Source organism: Echinococcus granulosus (assembly GCF_000524195.1).
Source record: "Echinococcus granulosus chromosome Unknown EG_S00010, whole genome shotgun sequence".
Classification (NCBI taxonomy): Eukaryota; Metazoa; Platyhelminthes; class Cestoda; order Cyclophyllidea; family Taeniidae; genus Echinococcus; species Echinococcus granulosus.
In genome coordinates, this window is record NW_020170390.1 from 31,978 (window position 1) to 52,551 (window position 20,574).

The 20,574-nt window shown below is 38.2% G+C and overlaps 3 protein-coding genes across 3 annotated transcripts in view; all 3 read left to right on the forward strand. All coding sequences in view use genetic code 11, as the record gives it.

Moving 5' to 3' along the window:
• EGR_02202 (hypothetical protein) overlaps positions 1-4,960 on the forward strand; it is a gene marked incomplete at both ends in the record, with an annotated part of 13,954 nt that extends 8,994 nt beyond the window's left edge. The window contains 7 exons of the mRNA XM_024491451.1: positions 245-310; positions 1,389-1,481; positions 1,598-1,660; positions 1,818-1,880; positions 3,418-3,492; positions 4,749-4,889; positions 4,924-4,960. Coding sequence (XP_024353957.1) covers positions 245-310; positions 1,389-1,481; positions 1,598-1,660; positions 1,818-1,880; positions 3,418-3,492; positions 4,749-4,889; positions 4,924-4,960 — 538 coding nt within the window. The remainder of the gene's footprint in view (positions 1-244; positions 311-1,388; positions 1,482-1,597; positions 1,661-1,817; positions 1,881-3,417; positions 3,493-4,748; positions 4,890-4,923) is intronic.
• A 1,700-nt stretch (positions 4,961-6,660) lies between these two features.
• EGR_02203 (hypothetical protein) lies at positions 6,661-15,297 on the forward strand (the record flags this gene model as incomplete). The annotated part of the gene is made up of 15 exons (XM_024491452.1): positions 6,661-6,704; positions 8,089-8,178; positions 9,746-9,805; positions 10,589-10,660; positions 10,990-11,058; positions 11,422-11,694; positions 11,864-11,968; positions 12,260-12,328; positions 12,762-12,849; positions 13,181-13,231; positions 13,362-13,451; positions 14,074-14,192; positions 14,529-14,588; positions 14,755-14,800; positions 15,187-15,297. The coding sequence occupies 15 exons, from the start codon at positions 6,661-6,663 to the stop codon at positions 15,295-15,297; spliced, it is 1,347 nt and encodes a 448-aa protein (XP_024353958.1).
• Positions 15,298-18,436: 3,139 nt separating this feature from the next.
• EGR_02204 (hypothetical protein) overlaps positions 18,437-20,574 on the forward strand; it is a gene marked incomplete at both ends in the record, with an annotated part of 7,948 nt that continues 5,810 nt past the window's right edge. Inside the window, 2 exons of the mRNA XM_024491453.1 lie at positions 18,437-18,455; positions 18,490-18,691. Coding sequence (XP_024353959.1) covers positions 18,437-18,455; positions 18,490-18,691 — 221 coding nt within the window. The remainder of the gene's footprint in view (positions 18,456-18,489; positions 18,692-20,574) is intronic.

Here is a 20,574-nt window from a genome sequence, read left to right on the forward strand (position 1 = left end):
CCACAATATTCTTCAATGTAAAATTTGGTAACTAATCTACTTGCCTAACTCTCAAATTTATGAAAACACCACTAAACACTAAACTCTTTTAGTCATTTGATATTTTATTGTAAAACTACTTTTCGATGTAAAATGTGTAGAGATGTAATTTAAAAGTTTCACGGCATTAGGAAAGCTACATAGAGTTCTCTGTTTCAGATCATACCACGGGTGATAGAGCAATTACTCTTCTATCCCATTACAGATCAGAGTCAAGTTTCACACAGACCTCCCAGGCTCAACCCCAAGCACACTTGGCATCTCCTTACATGTGAGCTATTTATTTGACTAATGTAACCATCGTGGGTGTCATAACTCTTTCTTAAACTTAATTAGCTGCAAATGGACTTGAAAAAAAGCATTTCAATCGGAAAGATATTTCAGGCTAATAAAAGCGCATTGCTGCCTCTACAAGATCGTTATTTAATCAGTACTAGATTTTGCACTACGATATAACTTTAGAGTAAAAGATAAGAGACAGCGTGACCCTCATAAGGCTTAGTCCCAATGCTTGTAGCAGTTAGGTCCACCCATCGGACATTAAAAGCGGTCAATTGGTAGATAAAATGCTATTTGAGTGTCCAATCAACAATCATTTTACCGGTGGTGATGTCCATAAAAACGTATCAAAGGCTTAGGCTAACCATATAAAATTGTATTGTTATCATAATCCTAATTGGTGATTCTGGATTAATTGATGTTCCTGCCAAAATTCAGGAGGCGATCCTTCTGATTCGCGAACATCATGACAGGTGGATCTAGTTGCAAACTAACTGTCACTTGTATGAAGAATGAATTACCTCACTTTTTCAAGAAGGGAGAAAAACGACGAAGTTGTGCTAAGTTTCGTAGTTTCGAGATAACTGGAGACACTTTAACGAATGAAATTCCCAAAATTTTATTACGCCGTCAAATATAGGGTATAGAGACATTATAATGTTACTTAAAACATTATCTGGCCTGCAATCAGTTTTTGCAAACAATCCAAAACATTGCGATCGGTCTGCTCTGTTTCATGGGTAATTCCATAGTGACTGACACCACGGAACTGGGTATAAAGCTGAAATATCGTAGTGAAGACTCTGCCACTTGAATGCCTCGATTCACATTGCTACATTTTCATTATTTATTTGAGTGAAATCATAACAATTATGCAAGTCATGTCACTTTAGTTTTCCAGTAGGAATGCGTCAAGCTGATATTAAATCAGGAGTAGGTGTGTGTGCGTGAATGTAAGGGTTATTACTGCTGTAGATGTCATGAAAGGTAAATTTGACTGTACTTATCCTTGGCTGAGTGCAACAATGTTTTGCGCTCTGTACCATTCATAAGAAGAATGGTTTTTTTAGTGATGTCGGCAAGCATCGTTATGAAGCTGCTCCTCCTCCATCCAAAGAAGTGGAGGAACCATCAACGAATGATTTGGAGACAGGAGTCACCAGGTTATGTCTAAAAAGTGCTTTGCTCTAGCGCAGTATTCGATGTAATTGGTATTTACTGAGCAAAATTAAATGTTCAGCTAAAATGTGTATGATTTTTTTGAACTGTCAAAATGCAGATCGCATACGCCCTTGTCTCCAAATGATACGACGAGATTCTTCATAGAGGTGGAAGAAAGTAGGTAAGTGCCTGGTACTTTGCCATTTGCCACTTGTGAATTGAAGGATAGTTTTTTAAGGCAGAGGTTTTACGAGTTTTGTGTTCACAAAAGATATTCAAGCTGCAGAATCCTAAAAATAAGTTCTTCCTTTTTTATCTTCTTCAATAAATCCACTTAGACAAAAGGCCGACCAATCCCAACGACCTCAGGAAGTGGACACAGATTCTGATGACCGCGCAAGGTAATATTTGCTCTGGTCTCTCTACCCCTTTCAGCAGCTCTAAAGTAGTAGCTTCTGCTATGCCGACGATTGGGTTTGGGCAGGATTCAGTTGTTTCATTCCCATCTTAGCACACAATGCATGTCGAACTTCTAAAACGGTTTTTTCATACAACTGAGCATGATAATGCTGATCCACGTATCTCGCATTCTGTCGCTCTTAAATTAAGAATGTGTCACAAATCATCAATAATGCCAAAAATTCTGGTAAATTTTGTGTTGAAGTTGCATTTTTGAGGCGTTGTTGCATATTCCATGCTTTTACAATTATTCCTCGCAGGCACGGTGAAGCTAATCTAGGTGAACCTTGCCGTCACACATAGTGATGATTTATTTGGCCTCACACACGTCTACCTTGGCTTATTCTTATCCGACACAGTGGTATATCCTTCTGTGGTTATGGCTTTAATGCTTAACAGCAAAATTTAACGATCATCTTAGATGCCTGGGTTCAACTCGGTTCCCTTAAAAATATGTTCCACCTTACATTACTGATCTTTCAGTCCAATTCCAGGACTCAAACACTAAAGTAAATTTGTTTGTTATTACCGTGTGCATTCATTGCAATTGGTGAGAAAGTGGAAACACAGGGCATTTTTGGAGAGTTAAAATGCAGCGAAGGCGAATGACTCCTCCCTTTGGTATTAGGGTTGAATTAAAAGATCATTTATACCAATTAAACATTAGATCGGCAAAAGCAATTTTACTATTCTGTGCAAACCCCTTCATTGCCGGTTTCTCTTCTGGTTTTTTCGTGTCAGTATACCGACAAAATGTCTTTTTGGTTATTGGAAATGATACTTCAATGGTGCTTTCTCTACGAAAGTATTGAATCATGGGTGTTTATTAAAACATTGATTTTAAACGCTAAGATTTCATTAGATGCGCTGCACCTTTTAGAGTACTAAAAACCAAATTACTCTGCGACTAATATGCGCAAAATTTTACCACTCCATCAAAGCGCTATCTTGTTGGTAAAAAATGAACTTTGCAATTTTCGGTTTAAAACCGGTAAACAGTTGCCCCTCTTTAACAAACGGCATCCAGAGCTTTCCTGCAGGACTAAGGAAAGCTAAACTTTATCAACAAAACTGCATTTTAGTTCGTCAGTTTATAATTTTAAAAAGACGATGTATTAGACGTATTTTGGAAGCATACTCATTAATCGAGTACTGTAAATGTGTGAATGATTTTGTGGGTGAGAGAATTTGTCAAAACGGTTTCATAATCCACGGAAACTTGGTTGCTTGAAGTTTGTCCAACTAAGCTCGGCCACAAGGAACAAATCTCTTAGATATGCAAACATAAAAGTTGTTTTTATATTCTTTCCATCAAAAATGCAATTTAACCCTGTAATGAAGTAGACTAAATTTTACTTTATTTTGCATTGGAATCCAATGTTGCACATTTATTTGACTAGATTTAATTGAAATCACTGTGATTTGTGATTTTCATGGCTGATGTAATTGTTTCATCATTATCAGCCTTCCTTCCCTTAGAGCTGACTCCTTCGACGAAAACGTTTCTACAACCTTCACAGACTTGCGACTTGATAACAACGAAATTCCTGAGAGGTGAATGATAAATGCCTTGTTATTTTGCGGAAAAATGTAATGTCATCTAACAAACACCATAATTGAAAAAGCTTATAGCAGTCGTTTTATTGCCTATGCCTCTGTTTAGCATTCTCAAATTGCTACTGAGTTGACTGCAAGGTAGCACGCATTCTCATTCATGCCATTCCAAAAGGTGACCATCAAAGCCAACTCGTTGCATTTTTTGTCAGACTTTGTCGGCACTCCTTGAATTACCTTATTCAAGTGATATTTTCGTTTGTGACAGGCAAAATTCAAATGGACAAATGTATGCAAGGTATGCAATTGAAATAATGACTTGTGAAACTAAACAAAACTAATTGTACTAATTACATCAGTGCTACTTTTTAAATATCAGTAGCAAGCCTGAATACGGTCCTACTCATAAAATAGCTTTCAAGGACAGAGTATAGTTGGAATGTGTTAGCGTTTTTACTATGCTGACCCATTTATTTTAGCTTAATTTTTGTTACAAATGGTTTTATTGCGCTAAAAACTCGATTTTTGCATTATTTTAGTTCATATAATGCGAGGACAGATATTTCGTCATTTAAGCGTTAAATCAGCTAGCCTAAATCAACCTGAAAAGTGCACCATCCTTTCTTAAAATCATAACAAATGAGTGATTCCTCAGTGTATGAGTAGATTTTACTGAAATTCAGAACAAAATGGATGTTTGAACAGGTTTGACCAGTTAAATCCTATAGGAAAACGGTGCAATTTGACGGGTTTTACGTTGAGGATATGGCTTGTGATTCACTTGCTTATCCCGTTTTATTTCGATTATTACTATAAAGGATTTATTGGACCTTTTTACTACCACTCTCAGCGAATTTTATGCATGCATATAACAAATACTGGGTTGAATATATTTTCATAGATGGTAAATGTAATAAATATTTTAATAAGTACCTTTGTGCTGGTGAGCTCATTTTAAAACTATAGTTGGCGAAAATTTCCTTTTTGATCTCTAGTCCCAAATCTGCTAGCTTATAGGGGAAATTTTTTAGGTAACGAAGTGTTGCCAATATAGGCTTTATGCTCAAGTTGTTCTTGCAGAGCGCTTGACACTTAATTAAGGTTTCTAATCGGTTACGTATACGAGGGTGATTTGAAAGTAACTGGTAATGAAAAGTGATCGTAAATGCAGGCTTACTATTTCTTTCAAAGCATATTTTGTCCATCTCTTCCCTCTTCTGGTTTTGTGCAAAAAAAGGCTTTTTCTTTCATTTCAGTTTGACGGATGTTACTGGGGTTCAAAGATCTGGTTCGGAACAAGGTATCAGAGCCACCGAAGTACAACTACCAAATGACAGTGAAATTAGAGAACCAGTTAAAGTAGAGCGGGCAAACCTTGGTGCTGACGAAACGGAAAGGTCAGTATACCAAATTTTGCATTACACGTGTTAGTATTCTACTCTGTCTCTTTTACACATACACAACATAACTTTGAAAGTAGGCTGAAATTTAATGAAGATGACTGTGAATTTTGCACTTTAATCACGAATTGCATTAATTATAATACAAAACATCGCAAAGTCAGTCTGGAGTAGCCTTTTTAGTGATTATAGAAGCATATACGTCTTACGCTTGGCTTCTGCGGCCTGTGTAACATTAAATTGCTTGCCACTGGAACCGCATTTAAAGAGCTACTTGAGTAGAATACCGCCGCCAAAATATATAGGTCCCTTTGATGGGAAAAGTGAGTGAAAAGAAGCACAAAAGGGCCTCTAATCCCGACTTTTGAAGGCAGTCTAACTACAATGCCTGACATTGGAAACGTGGTAGGAAAGTTATTAAAACCTCAAGTAAAAGATTTTACCTGTTGGCGCACAATTGAATTGCAAGTGGAACTGGCGCAAAGTGTGTTCACATGTTCTCTTCACAACCAAAGCGTAAAATCATCAAGTGCCCCGATCCTCTGCCAAATAAAATACAAGTGGATTAAGGTTCTCCATTTTTACGTCAACTCATTGTCGTGAGTCAATGTTAACGCAAAGGATCGGTAATATTTCTGGCTCACCTAACACAATGACTTGGTTCCGTGGGCGGAGGAAATCACCACTAATGCCGTAATTCAATCGTCTATCCATTTAGTGGAAGAAACAGTTTAAGCGAATAAGCCAAATGTCATCCAAATCCGTTTTATGTAGTGTTGTTCGGAAAACCAAGCAGTCAAGTTACTTCTATCACTTCAACTAAATCTGTTAGGTATAAGGTATTTTGCACTTTATTTACTTTTGTCTGTGAAGAAAATCCGATTTTTGATGTAGACTAAAGGTGTGGGTACTCATTAACCAGATTTCCGCACTAAAATAAGACGAATTTGGTATTTTCGACTAGTAAATATCTCCATAAAACAATTTTTTATGCGTAAAATACAATCAAAATGTTGGATTTGAATGATGAATCCATCATCAGATAAAACGACTCTGACTTTGTGAAATGCGGTGCATTAACTTTAGGTTAGCTGGATGGAATTAGGAGTTCAGATGAGAAGAACACTTTTTGTACAAAGAAAATTTAGCAATTTAGAAAAGGCGTGACAATTTTCCACGTAAAAAATGCTAGGCCGTGTTTGTGGGAGAAGTAGGGCACAATCTACAAAAATAATTGAGAAATCAGTGTCTGAAGCGGACGCCTTTCATTGTACTTTTAATGTATGTTGGGTAAATCAAACAAAATAGACTTAACATCGGCAATGATAGGTGAAGGCATCGCAACTGAGTTGGAGACTGTAATATTTGAGGGAGGAAATTCTACTAAACCTCCCTGTTTCCGTTTTAATTAACACACGTACGATGTTGGACTAGTTGCTACAATAAATGATTAAAATAATTCACGTAAACTCCCGTCTACATGCTACCGCTACCCACTGGGCTTGGCTATAAAACCCACTCCCACAGCATGACGGTGGCATTAGCACAGGGAAATTATTGCTTAATAATTCCTTTTTTCAGTGTTAACTTGTCACATGAGAGCTGGCATGCTAAGTGACGCCGAAACTAATTTTATTAATCTTTATGTGTGGTCAAGTGGAAGACCATTGAGAGCCTGCGTGTGCCAATACCTCTGCGTAGGCCTAAGAGCCAATTACAACGCTCACTTTCGCAGTCTTGATCACCACATACCTAGTTAAAGCGGTTGATGCGGAGTGAGATCGCACTTCTCATCTCCCTTCGTGATCGACCGTAATCGTAAGTTTCCTGCTTAATTGCCTATCGTAGACATACATGGTAATCTTTCCAAACACCAACATTTCATGAGTACATCCATGTTTAAATTCCCTACCTTCACCATACCCATCGTCTAATAAAGTACTCCATGTATCAGTTTAGTATGAATATGTGATTTAGCAATATTTTTACATTTAGGGGACTATTAAGCCTAGCAAAATCTACTACTGGAAATAATTGAACGGTTTACACGCAAGGCACCAATTTTTTAACCATTGCGTAGATGAAAAGACATCTTATTGATAAAATCGTGTAGCAATTCATGTAGCCGCGCTTCTTTTAACTCTTTGAGCAATCTCACTTATACAGACACAAGAGTTAATAATTCTTGGAATGGTAAGCACTTTATATAAGGATACGTCATTTAGAAAAGCTAATAACTGTTTCGGAATCTACTGTGTTGCAATGTATATTACTGAATAGGACAATGAGTAGCGTTTGACGCGACGGCCGATGCAAGATAAATGGCTGAATGATTTGACAGAAGAATGACGTGACTTGACCGTTATTGTCTTTGATTAATCACATCCAACAGACGAGCACGATATGGCGTATGCAAAACAAAAAGGCTTTACAAGTGAATACACTAAGACCGATTCTTTATATTTTGGGGCCAAGAAAATAAAGCTGCAAAAGGTTTGGGGATTTGCGACATTCACGGAGCCTGAAGAAACTGGGTGAATATTCCCAGAAGGAATTATTTCATGCTCCTCTCATTTTTGACACGCTGCAATATAAGCCGATTAAGAGTGCTCCATCAGTCGGGAAACTGCTCATCATGCTCCTCTTCATATTGTCTGCCGTACTCATTTTTTGACTGGCGTGTCATATATTTCTCTTTTCAAAATTCCACTATAATGCAATTAGGTATGTTTCCCGGCAAAGGTAGTGCCATATTACCTCACTATTTAACATCCTAGCAGATTCAAACAAATGTCTAAGGCGATGATGCTTCAATAATTTGCGTCTCGTCCTTTCCTAGGATTTGCACACAAGTGGTTAAGTAATTGGATGTGATGCTGAATTCTATCTATTTGAAGAACTTGAAATCAGATTAAATGCTTTTACAAATGAGGTGTTAAGTCTACTCACGTCATACCGCATTTGATTGTATTAGCATTCACTTAGTTGTTACCATTTCAAGTTAGCCTGATGGGCTTTTAAAAGTACGTTTTGTGGTCGGTTGTTCTGTCAGCGCTTTCCCCCGAAAAAAGTTTATGTGGGGGCGAGAGTAGTGAAGGGGGACTCCAAAAATTGAATGGACTTAAAAATCCACACTTAACTGATTTGTGGAGATACAAGAGGGCATGTGGATCTATCGTGCATTTGCCATTTCAAGGTCTGAAAAAGTTTCATCAAAGATTCTCGTTGCAAAGAAAATGCCTAAATCATCTCATAAGAAGGCACGTTCATACGCCAATCAACCAGGGTAAGTAAAAGCACTGAACTTTACCTTTTATAATTTTGTTTGAAGCAAACTAGCTACTTAAATAGAATGGCACCTACCTATTCATTCTTGAACTGAATCCTGCTTTTTTAACCTCAAAAATAGTATTTTGGCCATTTGTTAAGAGCTTTAGATCACAACGCATATCGGCAGACTGCCTTTCCAACAAAGTCGCTCAACTATTTAAACCACTTGTTAACAATAAGTTGATTTTTTTTGCTGGTCTTCAACAGTCTCCCGAATTTCTGCTTATATTTGCAAAAATTATGCTACCCTTATGGTCCTCTACCGCACTTATTCGGGTCTGTTCACAAAATTCCATTCAATTGCACTAAAAGCGAATTTTCGTGTGTAATTCACTCCCAGATACAGTAACCTCAACGTATTTATTTGTCTACTCCTTTGCAATTCCGGTGGTAATAGGGGCAGTGTTTGTACTCCTTCTGCTATAAATATCTTCATTTTCTTCCGATTGTAAAGCATGCCATTGGGGCGCAAGTTTAGCTCCGTTTTTGAAAGCGGCAACGAACGCGTGCACATGAGCTCGGCAACATCGCCTTTCGAAGAGTAAGGGCTTAGAGTCACTTCCTGTTGATACACTAACTGCTTTTGCACATCTCTCACTCATTACTGAGATATATCACTCTTATGGCGTATCTGGTTACGCATTAGCCACCATAAATGTGTAAATTTACTTCCTAATAATAATAATAATAAAAGCCTGCTTCGTAGATCAAATGCCAAGAAATTCAAGTCAAAGAACCAGGCAAACGGTTATTATGATGTTCCATTCAAATAGTACACATTGCTCCAAAAGAACTTATGTTCACCTTACTGCGCGGAATTTTTGTCTCCAAAGCGTGGTTAAATTTCGTCTAACAAAGTGGTTTGAATTGACCCAATAGTTATGGTATCAAATCAAGCAGCTGTAAAGAGCATTCAAACAATACGGAGTTACATTGGGTCTTGTCAACAGACAACAAATGGTGCTATTTGCTGTACTTCAAATCACGTCAAAAAAGCATCGCTTCGAAATCAAGGGCAAGGTGTGCTAAAATAAGAGTACTTTACGGCACCTATAGAGCCCCATGACATGAAAATGTAAACTCTGTATTTTCTCAAATCGTTTTTCGATACTGATACACTTCGGTGCTCTATCACTTTAATGGGGATGCGGTTTGTGTAGTATTCATTGTATTCATTTATATTATGTTGAAAGCTGCACTGCACTGCTCACCTTTCAGGGGATCGTTGAGCGGTTAAAAGATCTAACGGACTTCATTTTTAACCTTTTTTACAAAATCACCATTTGCTTTCAAGCCTGCTTGGCTGAGACAATTCGTCACACCTTTTGTTACGTCATATTTATCCGACGATTTATCATTTTTAAAAAAACACATTATGGAATTTAGCGTCTTCATCCATAAGCTGTTGAACTTCATTATAATGCACCGACAATCAGGACTGCCTTAACTGAGCACTTAAATTTTCGGTATCTAATGCTTGGTGGGAATGAACATAGCACGCTCAAATGTCGTTTCTTTGCCAGGAAACTGTTCAGTCCTGAGGAATCAATAGATATTTCATCGGACTATCCCGAACCGAAAGGGTATGTGACTGAACTGCACATATCTGGCATGGAATTTGTGATTTCATTATGAGACGCAGGTTGAAGACTTGGTCATTGAACTTCCGAAAAGCCATCAAGTATAAACACATTCTTGGAAATGATTTGTGACCACTTTTGTGGGGTAACTTATGCAGTTCTCTAGCATATTATTCCAAACGGATCCTAGATCGGTGCATTAGGTCTGTGAGCCAAAACCACTTAAAGGCGATTTGGAGACACGTCCCTGATTGGCTCATGTGTAACGATGCAGATGCGCAACATTTCTTTTTTGATGGTTAACGCATGGTCTATTGTAACACAATGTGTTCAAAATGTAAGTGAAATTAAAAAATTCAGGCACAGACGGACAAAATTAATATTCATTGATTCATGAAATTAAGCGACTTAATGACAGTCAGCTTAATATACTCTGAGCTAAAGTGAAAAAGCATGTTTGCGTTTGTATTTAAGACGTAAGTATGTTAATTTTAACTTGCGTAGTCTAACATGCCGTCTACCGACATTTGAGGACTCGTCTACTGATACGTTGCTTGCCACTTATCCACCCAAGGCTGATCTGCATTCCCATTATCACCATCATGAGTGGGTTTTAAGCTTGCTGCTCCAAAGATACAATAAGCTGAAAGATGATTAGCAAAAGGTTCAAAGAGGCAAAACAAATAATGTCTACTTAAGAGAATTGTATATTTACCAGGATTTTGCACCTTTTCAACACTAGACGATAGGTGTTCGACGTCGTTTCAAAACTCTATAAATTTGTAGACGACCACAGTCGGTGTATCTCGTTGCTGAGCGTAGTCGCTCTGCTTCCCGAGGCCAACCAGCTCAATTCACGTGAGTTCGATCCTTCACCTACCCTTGTGTTCCATTTCAAGTAGTCGAGTCACAATCAATTTAAAGTTTACGAATGCGGAGCATCAAAGTTAAATCATTACAACTCTACTTAAAACACAAGGCCTTGAAAAAAGTTATACGTAAGGTGAATTTGTGTCATTTTTCCGAAACAGGTTATAAATAAATATTAGTGCCTAAGCAACACTAAGGATTGATTGTGGGCAAAGCCTATGGATTGTTGTAAGATAACTGTCACTGAAATGGGCTCGGCATATTTGTCTAAGTTTGTGTGAGTTTCAATATTGTAAAAAATATACACCTTTAAATAGAATCGTGATGAAACCCAGTGGTGCCGAAGGAAAGAGGCATCCCTCCAGACCTCGATCTTCTAGCTCAAGGTAAGGTTGAACTCAGTGGTACTGCAGGTGCCATTTCATTTGGTTTGGTGATCTCAGTCCTTTCACTTAAGAAGTTATGGTAAACGTTAAAATTCCCCCATCTATAAATAAAAATATTATTTTGATTCTTTAAAACAGTAAGTTTCGATTTTAGTTGATGCTTAGTGTAAGCCTTTGTAATCTGTTTTCAGCTTTCTTTTCTATTTATGATTTATGCAAATGGCCAAATAAAAACTTCAGGAGCTTTTTAAAGGCAGTAACTTATTTTTTTGGGAGAATTTACGTCATAGGAACAGAGAGCGAATATATGGGGCCAAATTTATGAGTGTCTATCGGCAAAGTTCTTACTCACTTCACATTAAGTTATGCTTGCATGCACTTTTGCAGTAGTAGCAGCAGCAGCCCTAGCAGCAGCAGCAATAGTAGCAGCAGTAGCAGCAGCTCCACTAGCGGTAGGGGCCGTACGAGGAATGTGGGAGGCTCAAGCAGTTCCAGCAGTTCAAGTAGCTCAAGCAGTTCCAGCAGTCTAAGTAGCTCAAGCAGTTCTCCCGCTGGACGCAAAATGGGTGCAAGACGGAGTCCTACCGCTGTCATCAGGATTGAGCCACTGATCTTCGAGACCATCCCAAAAAAGAAGTAGGTGCTGCAGTGCTAGATTTTATCCCTACCCTCGAATAACATAACCAAATAAGTTGGAACTTTGAGGTGGCACCTAAGCCTGGAAACAACATAGTTAATGTATTGCATTGAGTTACTTTCTACATGTTGTAATGTCTGTTACCCGCATTAATTAATGTTAAAATAGGGCCATGAGGAAAGTTGCACGCAAAGGGAAGAGTCCGATCAGGGGCGGAGTACATTGCTGCCATCAGCATCACTCCCATCACCATGGTTTCAACCGGCAAAAGCGGTAAGCAGAGAAGTACCTCTTTGATGGATTCAGGTAAAATAATAAATAGTATTTAGAATTTAACCAAAATGATAAAATTGGGCCTTATTGTATAACGCCTCCTCATTTACGACGTTTTCTAACATTAATTGCACTTCGCCCTTAAAATCCACCTATATAAGTCACTTCTACCACTTAGAATCGGAGTCTCTTCTATAAGGTTTTAATAACAAATGCTCGAAGCATGCCTACGTATCCTAATATTCCATTCTCAAAGTTATAAATATCTAAAAACCAAGCGTTTCCGTTTAGTCAAATGTCTCCAGTTGAGCAAATTGTGGTGGAAAACTGTGAACCCGAATTCGAGACGTGCTCGCATGTGTAAGTGGAACTTCCATGCAGAATTTTTCATTTAATCGTACCCCTACGCAGCATACTAATAATTATGGAATCATAAGTACTTCTTTTATTCTTTCCTAACCACCTGATGGTATGGAAGCTTTTTATCTGGTTTATCCTGAGGAGCAAGCAAAAGGTTATAAAGCACGGTAATAGAGGCAAAGGGGCTCGTATGCAGTTCACAGAAATGGGTAGTTTTTTATGGCTATTGTGCATTTTTTATTCACTTTTAGGGAAAGCGGTAAAATTACCAATCAGTAAGTGCTTCATCTAACTTTAAACATACTTTGCACACCAACGTGATGCTTGTTTTTATGCCTGTACCACCAAAATGCCCAATTCCTCACCGATAAATGAATATCTGTAACCAACAGTAATGAGGTCATTGGAGTAATGCGATGGCATTAACTTTTAGGAACAACTGTCAATCCAGTGTTGTTCTTCGTCATGTTTGCTTGAAGTGCCAGAGGAACTTAGACAGGGGGAGAGCTGTCGTGAGGCAAGTTTATATAACCCCACTCATCTTTTGTCCCTTTAGCATTTCATACTGTTAATATCTTTCTCTTATCTCATGGGCACTTTTAAAATGCAATTTTGAATCAAATGCTTATAATGTCTTTTTCTTAATTATCTTCTGTTTCTATTGAAAAGGTTTTTAATTCCTTTTTAAGCTGGTAGATAACTGTTTTACATATACTGATTTGGTGACGCTATAACATTTTATTTGAACGGGAAACAGTGAAGTTGAATTTCAAGTCGGTGGTAAATTTGCCAGATGGAAGATTTTAAAATTAGCGAAAAAACCAGAAAAAATTGATTTTTTCGGAATTTAAGGCGCAATTCTATTGCCGGAAACGCGGGCCAGAAGGGCAGATCTCAAAGCAAGTAAGTAAATGTATGAACAATGATTTGGATCATGGGTGCGTTTAGCCTATTCGAATTCACCTTATTAACTCAGTCAGTGAATTACAAGCACTCCTCTTCTCTCAATATTTGCTATTTTTATTCGTAAAAGACGCAGATTACCCAGCGCTGGATCTCCAGTCCACCACCCTCACGGCCGGCCGCAGTCGAAAGCTCGACCAAGGCGAAGCAAGTCTCCCATGTATGTTGGTCTGTGTTTACTCCCTCAAAACAATACGTAAATAGATGCAACGTATAACCCACGCTTCTCCATCTGCGCACATTTCACGAAAGCTAGCATAAATATTCCGTGAATTATTTGCTTGGGAGTGGGAGGTGATCTCATTGACTGTCACCTAAAAATCATAACAACCTGTGCATTTATTACAGTCAACTTTTGAGCTCCTTGACTTTCCTGAGCATTACGTTAATTAAACTTCTAACACTTGTACCGTAGAGAAGAGGTCACGGAAGGGGTGGAATACATTTATGATGAATCTTACACTGTCAAATACACGCAAAACAGTTGCTTCTCGCTCAAAATGTTTGTTTACTCAATTTGCTTGACTAGGCGATGCTTATCACTGAGTCAAATGACTTCCGCCAACCCGTTGTCATGGCAGCAGCAGTGCTCGAACTGGTAAAAAGCAGCAAGAACACGTAGTTCCTTTAGAGCAGAAACCCATGCATTTTAATCCGGTTTCCTACGTCCCCTCACGGGGTCTATGAACCCCCGAGGGTTGGCGTTTCACCAAGACGTTGCACGCTCTACACAGACTATGTATAGTACCCATGCGCGCTACTTCCTACATAATAACATCCAGATGGCTCTGCCTTTCAGGGCAGCTTCGAAACATCACTCCCCAAAATACGCTCACAATGACACTTCTAGCAGTGAGAGTGAGCAGATTCATCTGGGAGATGGGGAGATTTTCGCCAACCGGTAAGTTCAAAACCAGCACATTCGAGTTCAACGTTCAACAACATTGGGAACAAAGACAAATTTACTATTTCACAACGTGACCTTTTTCTTGGTTCGATATTTCACGGAACTTTGCAACATTAAGTTGTGACTTATTTGTTCTTTTTCATCAATATTTGTGCATAAAAAGGTCTTAGACAAGTGACCTTCTTTTTCCTAGTTAAAATGCAATTTTGATAGTACGGTTTAGTTTATTATGCCCTCCAGGTCTTAAAAAAAGTCTTGTAAGAAAACAGTTTTTAGGTCTTTTTGCGTTTGTGGTATTTTAACTTTTTAATATTTTTATTTTAAATAGAGCTTTTATGAAATGCTACCAGCTGCACCACAGAAGCAATTCGTACAACAGAAACAAGGCACGTTTCACCCAAAACTAATTTTATTTCAACCTCATTAAATTGCTTGCGTGCAGTCGATGTCATAACTCTATCATTTTATTCACAAATTCTTGCGGTTTCATTTCTTTTTAAATGACCCCATAATTTATGCAGATGGTGTTATTGAATGCGCAATTTGTCTAATTCAGGCAGTGCCCATTTTCACGGTACGAAGTATTTCCGATCTCAGAAGAGGTGAGTCGATGCTCAAGCATAAACCACTGTATAAGCATTCTGGTAAAGGTGGTCATTAGGCAGGGTCCAACTTTGTGAGTAGACGTAATAGGACCTAAAAAAAGGTAAAAGTCTGTTAGGTTCAAGATAAGTCGGCTATTTGTGCTCAATCTAGCAGCTTATCTGTGCATAATAGGCGCAATTGTTCAAATAATTCACTCGGATAATAAATCATAGTAAGGTTGTTAAATACGCTTAGAATGATTTCTTTTGTGGATGCCGATTTGTTTTCTGGGACTTCTGCTCCGACTAATAATTTAACCAACGCCTTGAGCTTGTGTCTGTCCTCACTTCTTGACTCACATTTATTTAAACTTGTTTACTAAAATCGTTCTTTATCAATTTAGGAATCTATTGAGATGATCAAGCACAACAAATTTGTGGGCGGATTTCCTTCAGCAATCGGACGTTCCACTTTCCCCCATTCCTACTCCTTTTGCGAGCTTTCTTCCTTTTGACTAGTTATTGCTCCCCTTGTGTCCTAGAGATAGCTATTTCCCTTCCCTTATCTTTGTTCTAGTTTAGAATGGCCTCCTACTTTTGATTTTCCTGTTTTCAATTTACCATAAACGACATATTGGCCACTTGAGTACACTTTTCATAAATAAATGAAGGACATAAATCGTATTATGACGATTTAGATGCGGCATGTTGATTTACGAATTGTTAGACCACGACTGTATGCCACAGAAATTGATGGGTTTGATTAGGGTAAGGTAATTTCATCAGATAAAAAACTGACTGCTTCTAAGGGTTGTGCGCCTCACAAAATAACAGTGCAAGGTTTTAAGTACTAAGCAAATGTAAGTGCTAAAGATTGAATTAAGTCCTTTTGATCTGTGAAAGCTAAATCGTAGTAAATTAAACCTCATCATAATCGCCATCATCGTCACCGTGGTGTCTGGAAGCATGCAATCTTACCTTGAGCTATCAGTGATATCACTCGGTGGATGTGAAGATGACGTAGCCCAACCAGTTACCCGAAAACAACATCTCTTAACCAGCCCACTTAGAAGCAAACTTCCCTTAAAATTTCGGTATGCGCATGAATGGTTATGTCATTAAAGCTCTCACTTTATTATAATTCGCACAAACTTGGCGCGATTTTTAAGTTTTACGCTATCACTAGGTGGCACAGGTAACTTCTGGACCTAAAAAGGTGATGGGCTTAAACCTAACAAAACTTTAAGTTCTTCAAACTGCGAACTTTGCCTTTCTTAAAATTTATTAATTCTTAGGAGAATGGTTTTTTCGTTAATAATAGTGCAATTTCCTTAAGATAATTAGCCCTTAAACAAAAACCAACCGCTTTTACCTTTCTCGTCAATTGAACGTCTTTTGAAAATTCGGAATGTCCATTTTCCATAGTTAGACAGAAATTGTAATGCTAGCCTGTACTTTTAAAACTTGTCTCTGTAAATTCTGTTTTCTCTGTGTCCTAGTAACTAAGCCACTTTCCAAAAGTGTCCACTTGACTAACGCTTCAATATTACCGTTAATACTACCAAAGCGTAAAATTAAGCCATGAAATTATTGTGCAGCAAACACTTTTAGTGCAAAAGATTAGATTTTGCTACCGAAATGCAATATAGCCCTTTAGGTTATAGCACGACGGACTAAGTACCTTATAAGTGAGACCACGAACTCACGGTGAATGGAAAAGAAAGCGCAGAAGGGGATTGTTCGTTGCTTCTTGTAATGAGAAATTCACAACCATTTTTATTGACTAAAATTTGAAGCTGCTGACCATTGGGACATTTTCAGATGTTCTAGTGTTCTTCTTTTGCTGTTCCCTTTAACTTGAAATTTAACTGCCACGTCTGCCTCATTTCTAGCGCAAAATTATGTGGGCATTCTATTCGTTGAATGAATTCACGACTCACTAGTGCTGCTATCATTATCAACGTTGGAATGAGGCATTAAGATCCAGATTTCCTAGCGAACAAGTACGAATGTCAGTTGATGTGTTGAGGCTTCATGCAGCTGCCTCTCGGTAGATTTAGGAAAAATATGGAGTTCTGTGCGTCAGATTGCCAAATATGATCAGGAGTTCGTTGTTCATGGTGGTCGTTTTAAAAGTTGTGGTTTCATTAAAGACGCACATATTAGTATGACTAAAGCCGTGACTGTATCCACAGAAACTCTGTTTTTATCCAAGGCAAACATGAGCACAAAGTCGATTTTCTAGTTGCAAGTCAATCTGCATTCGTCTTCGGATTAATCAGGCAAAATGAAATGATGGTTATTATTGTGTGTTAATGGCTCGCAGATTCTCATGGCACTAATCTAAAAGGCAAGACTGTCACTTAGCCTTAAAAACGGAAACAAGACGTCAGACTGAAGAGCTGTATTCTTCCATCCTTCTTATATCGGATTTCAAGGTCATTTTATCACGAGCAAAGAGTATTGCATAGGTTAAGTATTCTGGCACCTTAATGATCCACTTTGCACTGATACTGCTTGGAATTGTTGAGTGATTTTGTATTGGAAGAATTAATTAATATGGTAGCCATAAACCACCAGAAATATTCTCATTTTGAAAACTCTGTGAATTTTCGTGGATTTAGCAAAAGGCGACTGTATGGTACCATCCACCGATGTGAGGTGACAGAATGATTTAATTAAGCTTTAATTCGTGCACTCAACTTAAGTAAATGCGGTTTGTCAGACCCTAGATCGGCCTTGAAAGGTGTGTGATAAGGTAATTGAATTTTACTCATTTCCCGTGATCGACGTCACGGACACAGCAACTCCTTTTTTCGAATCACAGACAGTTGAGTGGCTAAGTCGACTGGAGGGTTGGTTTGACTTCAACTCGCGTGCTCAAGTACAGTTTAATTTTTTCAACCCAGTTTGCGCTTTTATACCACCTTGAGTCCTTTATGAAGTCGCAATAAGGTATACCCGTGTAGAAAAGACTTTTATTAACGTAGAAAATGAGCCAGAAGCGTTCGATACACCCAACATACCGTGTTTTAAAGATGGAAATACAAACAGTGGATCCAAATAGCCAGAATGGTTGAATATGCAGTTCAACCCGTATAATATCATCGCACAGCAACCTTTTTCCTTTGATGGGCGGTTTTGGCGCATCCATTGGCCACTTTGCTTCTTCGGCCTTTGCAACAGTTGGCGCGTTGGCAGCTAGTCAAAAGCCGGGAACTACAGTCACCAAGTTTTTGGCAATCTATCACCGTAATTCTAGTACATCTAAAATTTTGTTCTCTTTAATGAATTGTATTGCAATAGGGGAGGCTTTACTGGTTTCATATCACTTGGGGCTGGATGGTGCCCAAAAACGTTCACTTTTCAAACGCTACCTACCACTTGTAGACATTTTCCCAAAAGCACTAATAAAGGTGGCTTAGAGGATCTAATATCTCGTATGTATTCCTTTCCACCACTCTTCATATTTTAGTGCTAAGCAGCTATTTTTGCGGGTCCTATCTAGTTACTAAAGATGTAGAGAAGACGTCATATATTCATGCACTTCTCATATCTTCATACAAATCCCATACTCAGCTTCATAATAGACATTTTAAAGTCGTTTAAAGTTGGCGTCTTGTCAGTCGTTAATTGGTTTCACTTTGTGATGGGATGAAAGTACTTGCCAAAAGTGGGGATTACTTTAATGTTCCTTCTGTAGTAAGTGCCTCAGATTCAGCATTCTCCCGACGATGTCTTCCTGTTTCGACCAGAGAGTTCGGTAATCAGTCAAAGAAACCAGGATGGTTATCCTTTTGGACAGGGTCTTCTTGTCACTGCAAACGAGCTAGTACAACAATCCTTTATTAAAGAAGTAATAAACCACTTCATTATGGAAGAAAAATCTTTATTTTTAACGTACAAATGGTTAGGAGGCTGTCGACATGACCGATAGACCATGCCACCGCGAAGTAAGTACAAACCCCGGAGGCTGATGCTCTTGGGTGGTAAAATACAAAATTAGGCAAATTGGAAGCGACACCACTGCAAATTAATAAGAATTACCAGTATTAAAAGTATTTTTAGCGATTACAATTTTTGCCTTTAGTTCTGCTCATGTCATTTACTAGGGGAATGTGTATTAGGTATCGTAAAAGTAAATGTAAATTAGCTTCAAACCCACTATAATGAGAACTAAATGCAGTAAAATGTGAGATTGACCAGTAATAGTCACAAAAGCATATTTTGGTCAAGCTGTGATCACTTGGTAGTTTTTTAATTTTGTGCTGACTGCGCGGGCAATTAAAGCCCCACAGATTGTACTCCCGTTCCGTGGCATGGCATCCGACCTCAGCTCTTGCGCACATCAGTAATACGCCTGCTGGCATACCACTACGCCTTCTTACGACTTCGGGGAAGACTCGCATCGCTATGATCTACTATAGAGAAGGCGTCAATGAAGAAAGACATTTTTAGACAGTCTTAGAAACCTACTTCACTTATTGATAATTTTGAAACTAAAATTCTACAGCTTTTAGAATTGAACGTCTTTACAATGTGCAGATTTTCTGCAATTTTATCATAATCTGTCACTGGAAGTTTAATTGAGTGTTAACCTTGAAATCCAGTACTGTAACATATGTTGCCTAGCCGAAAAGTAAAGCACCATATGATAAACTTTCAAAAAAATAACAATCCAACTAATTATTATGGTTAATTTAAAGGCACTTTGCTAAAACCTCCTTTTCCCTGAAATAAAAATCTTGTATTAGATTCATCTGCATGCCTGCACATACAGATGTTCTATTAATGCAACTTGATTAAATTGGAGCCGTGTGTTCTGACAATGTTTATGCTTAAAAGTTCTTTTGCATAATGCTTTGTGATTTTGATAAGTCTGAGTGTGCAGCTAACAACAGGCAAATGCCATAAAGAATTTGAATTAAAGTTTACCTAGAAATTGTTTCAGCGGCCTATAGTTAAAGTCACTGAAAAACAGCTCTACTTTTGCAATTTAATTGGCTCTGGCAAATAAGTTTAGGTGAACCCTACGTGCAGCGCCTCGGAGAGGAAAGGGGTGTATTTTTATTAGGTTTTGTGCCGATTCTCTTATTTTATGTCCAAAAGTTTTTGATATTTCATTTCCATGCATATTTGCACTGCATGATTGTGTCGGAGCATTCTAAGAATAACTGCACGCACAGCTCTTCCAAATAGTTACCATGACTTGCTTGCCTTTATGAATAAAGCTAAGCATGCATTTGCATACTTTTTTGACCCTTTTTACCTTCCTATCTGATTTTCAAGTTATAACATCATACAAACTGCTAAAATACTGTATTCTCCGAAATTTACCACTTTAGAATAAATTTGAGGTATCCTGCTCTGCCTACCACTCAGAGCAGGGTAATTCACGACAATGTAAGGTGGAAAGTATTTCGTGCCTAGACTTTTGGCTTACATCATCTCTAGCCTAATTAGGTTTGCATCACCTGTGGCACAGGAGACATTTTGCAAGCCCTCGAAGGCGCAATGTTTTGCGTATCCTAGGCATGGGTAAAATCTATCATTCATGCACTCCAGTGCATTTGAGAAGAAAAAAAAACCTTTCTTTTCTCCTTGCTGGTACTAAAAATGCATCTTTAAAAGGCCGGGCTGATTCAAGATATTACAATAACATATCTCAAACGCCATCTTCGCATTGATGTAACTTTTAATATTACGACACACTTACATTTAACTAAACTCCGGCCATATATTGAGAAGTAGCCCCATTAATATGATTAGTGGTTGGAGGGCATGGGTGTTTC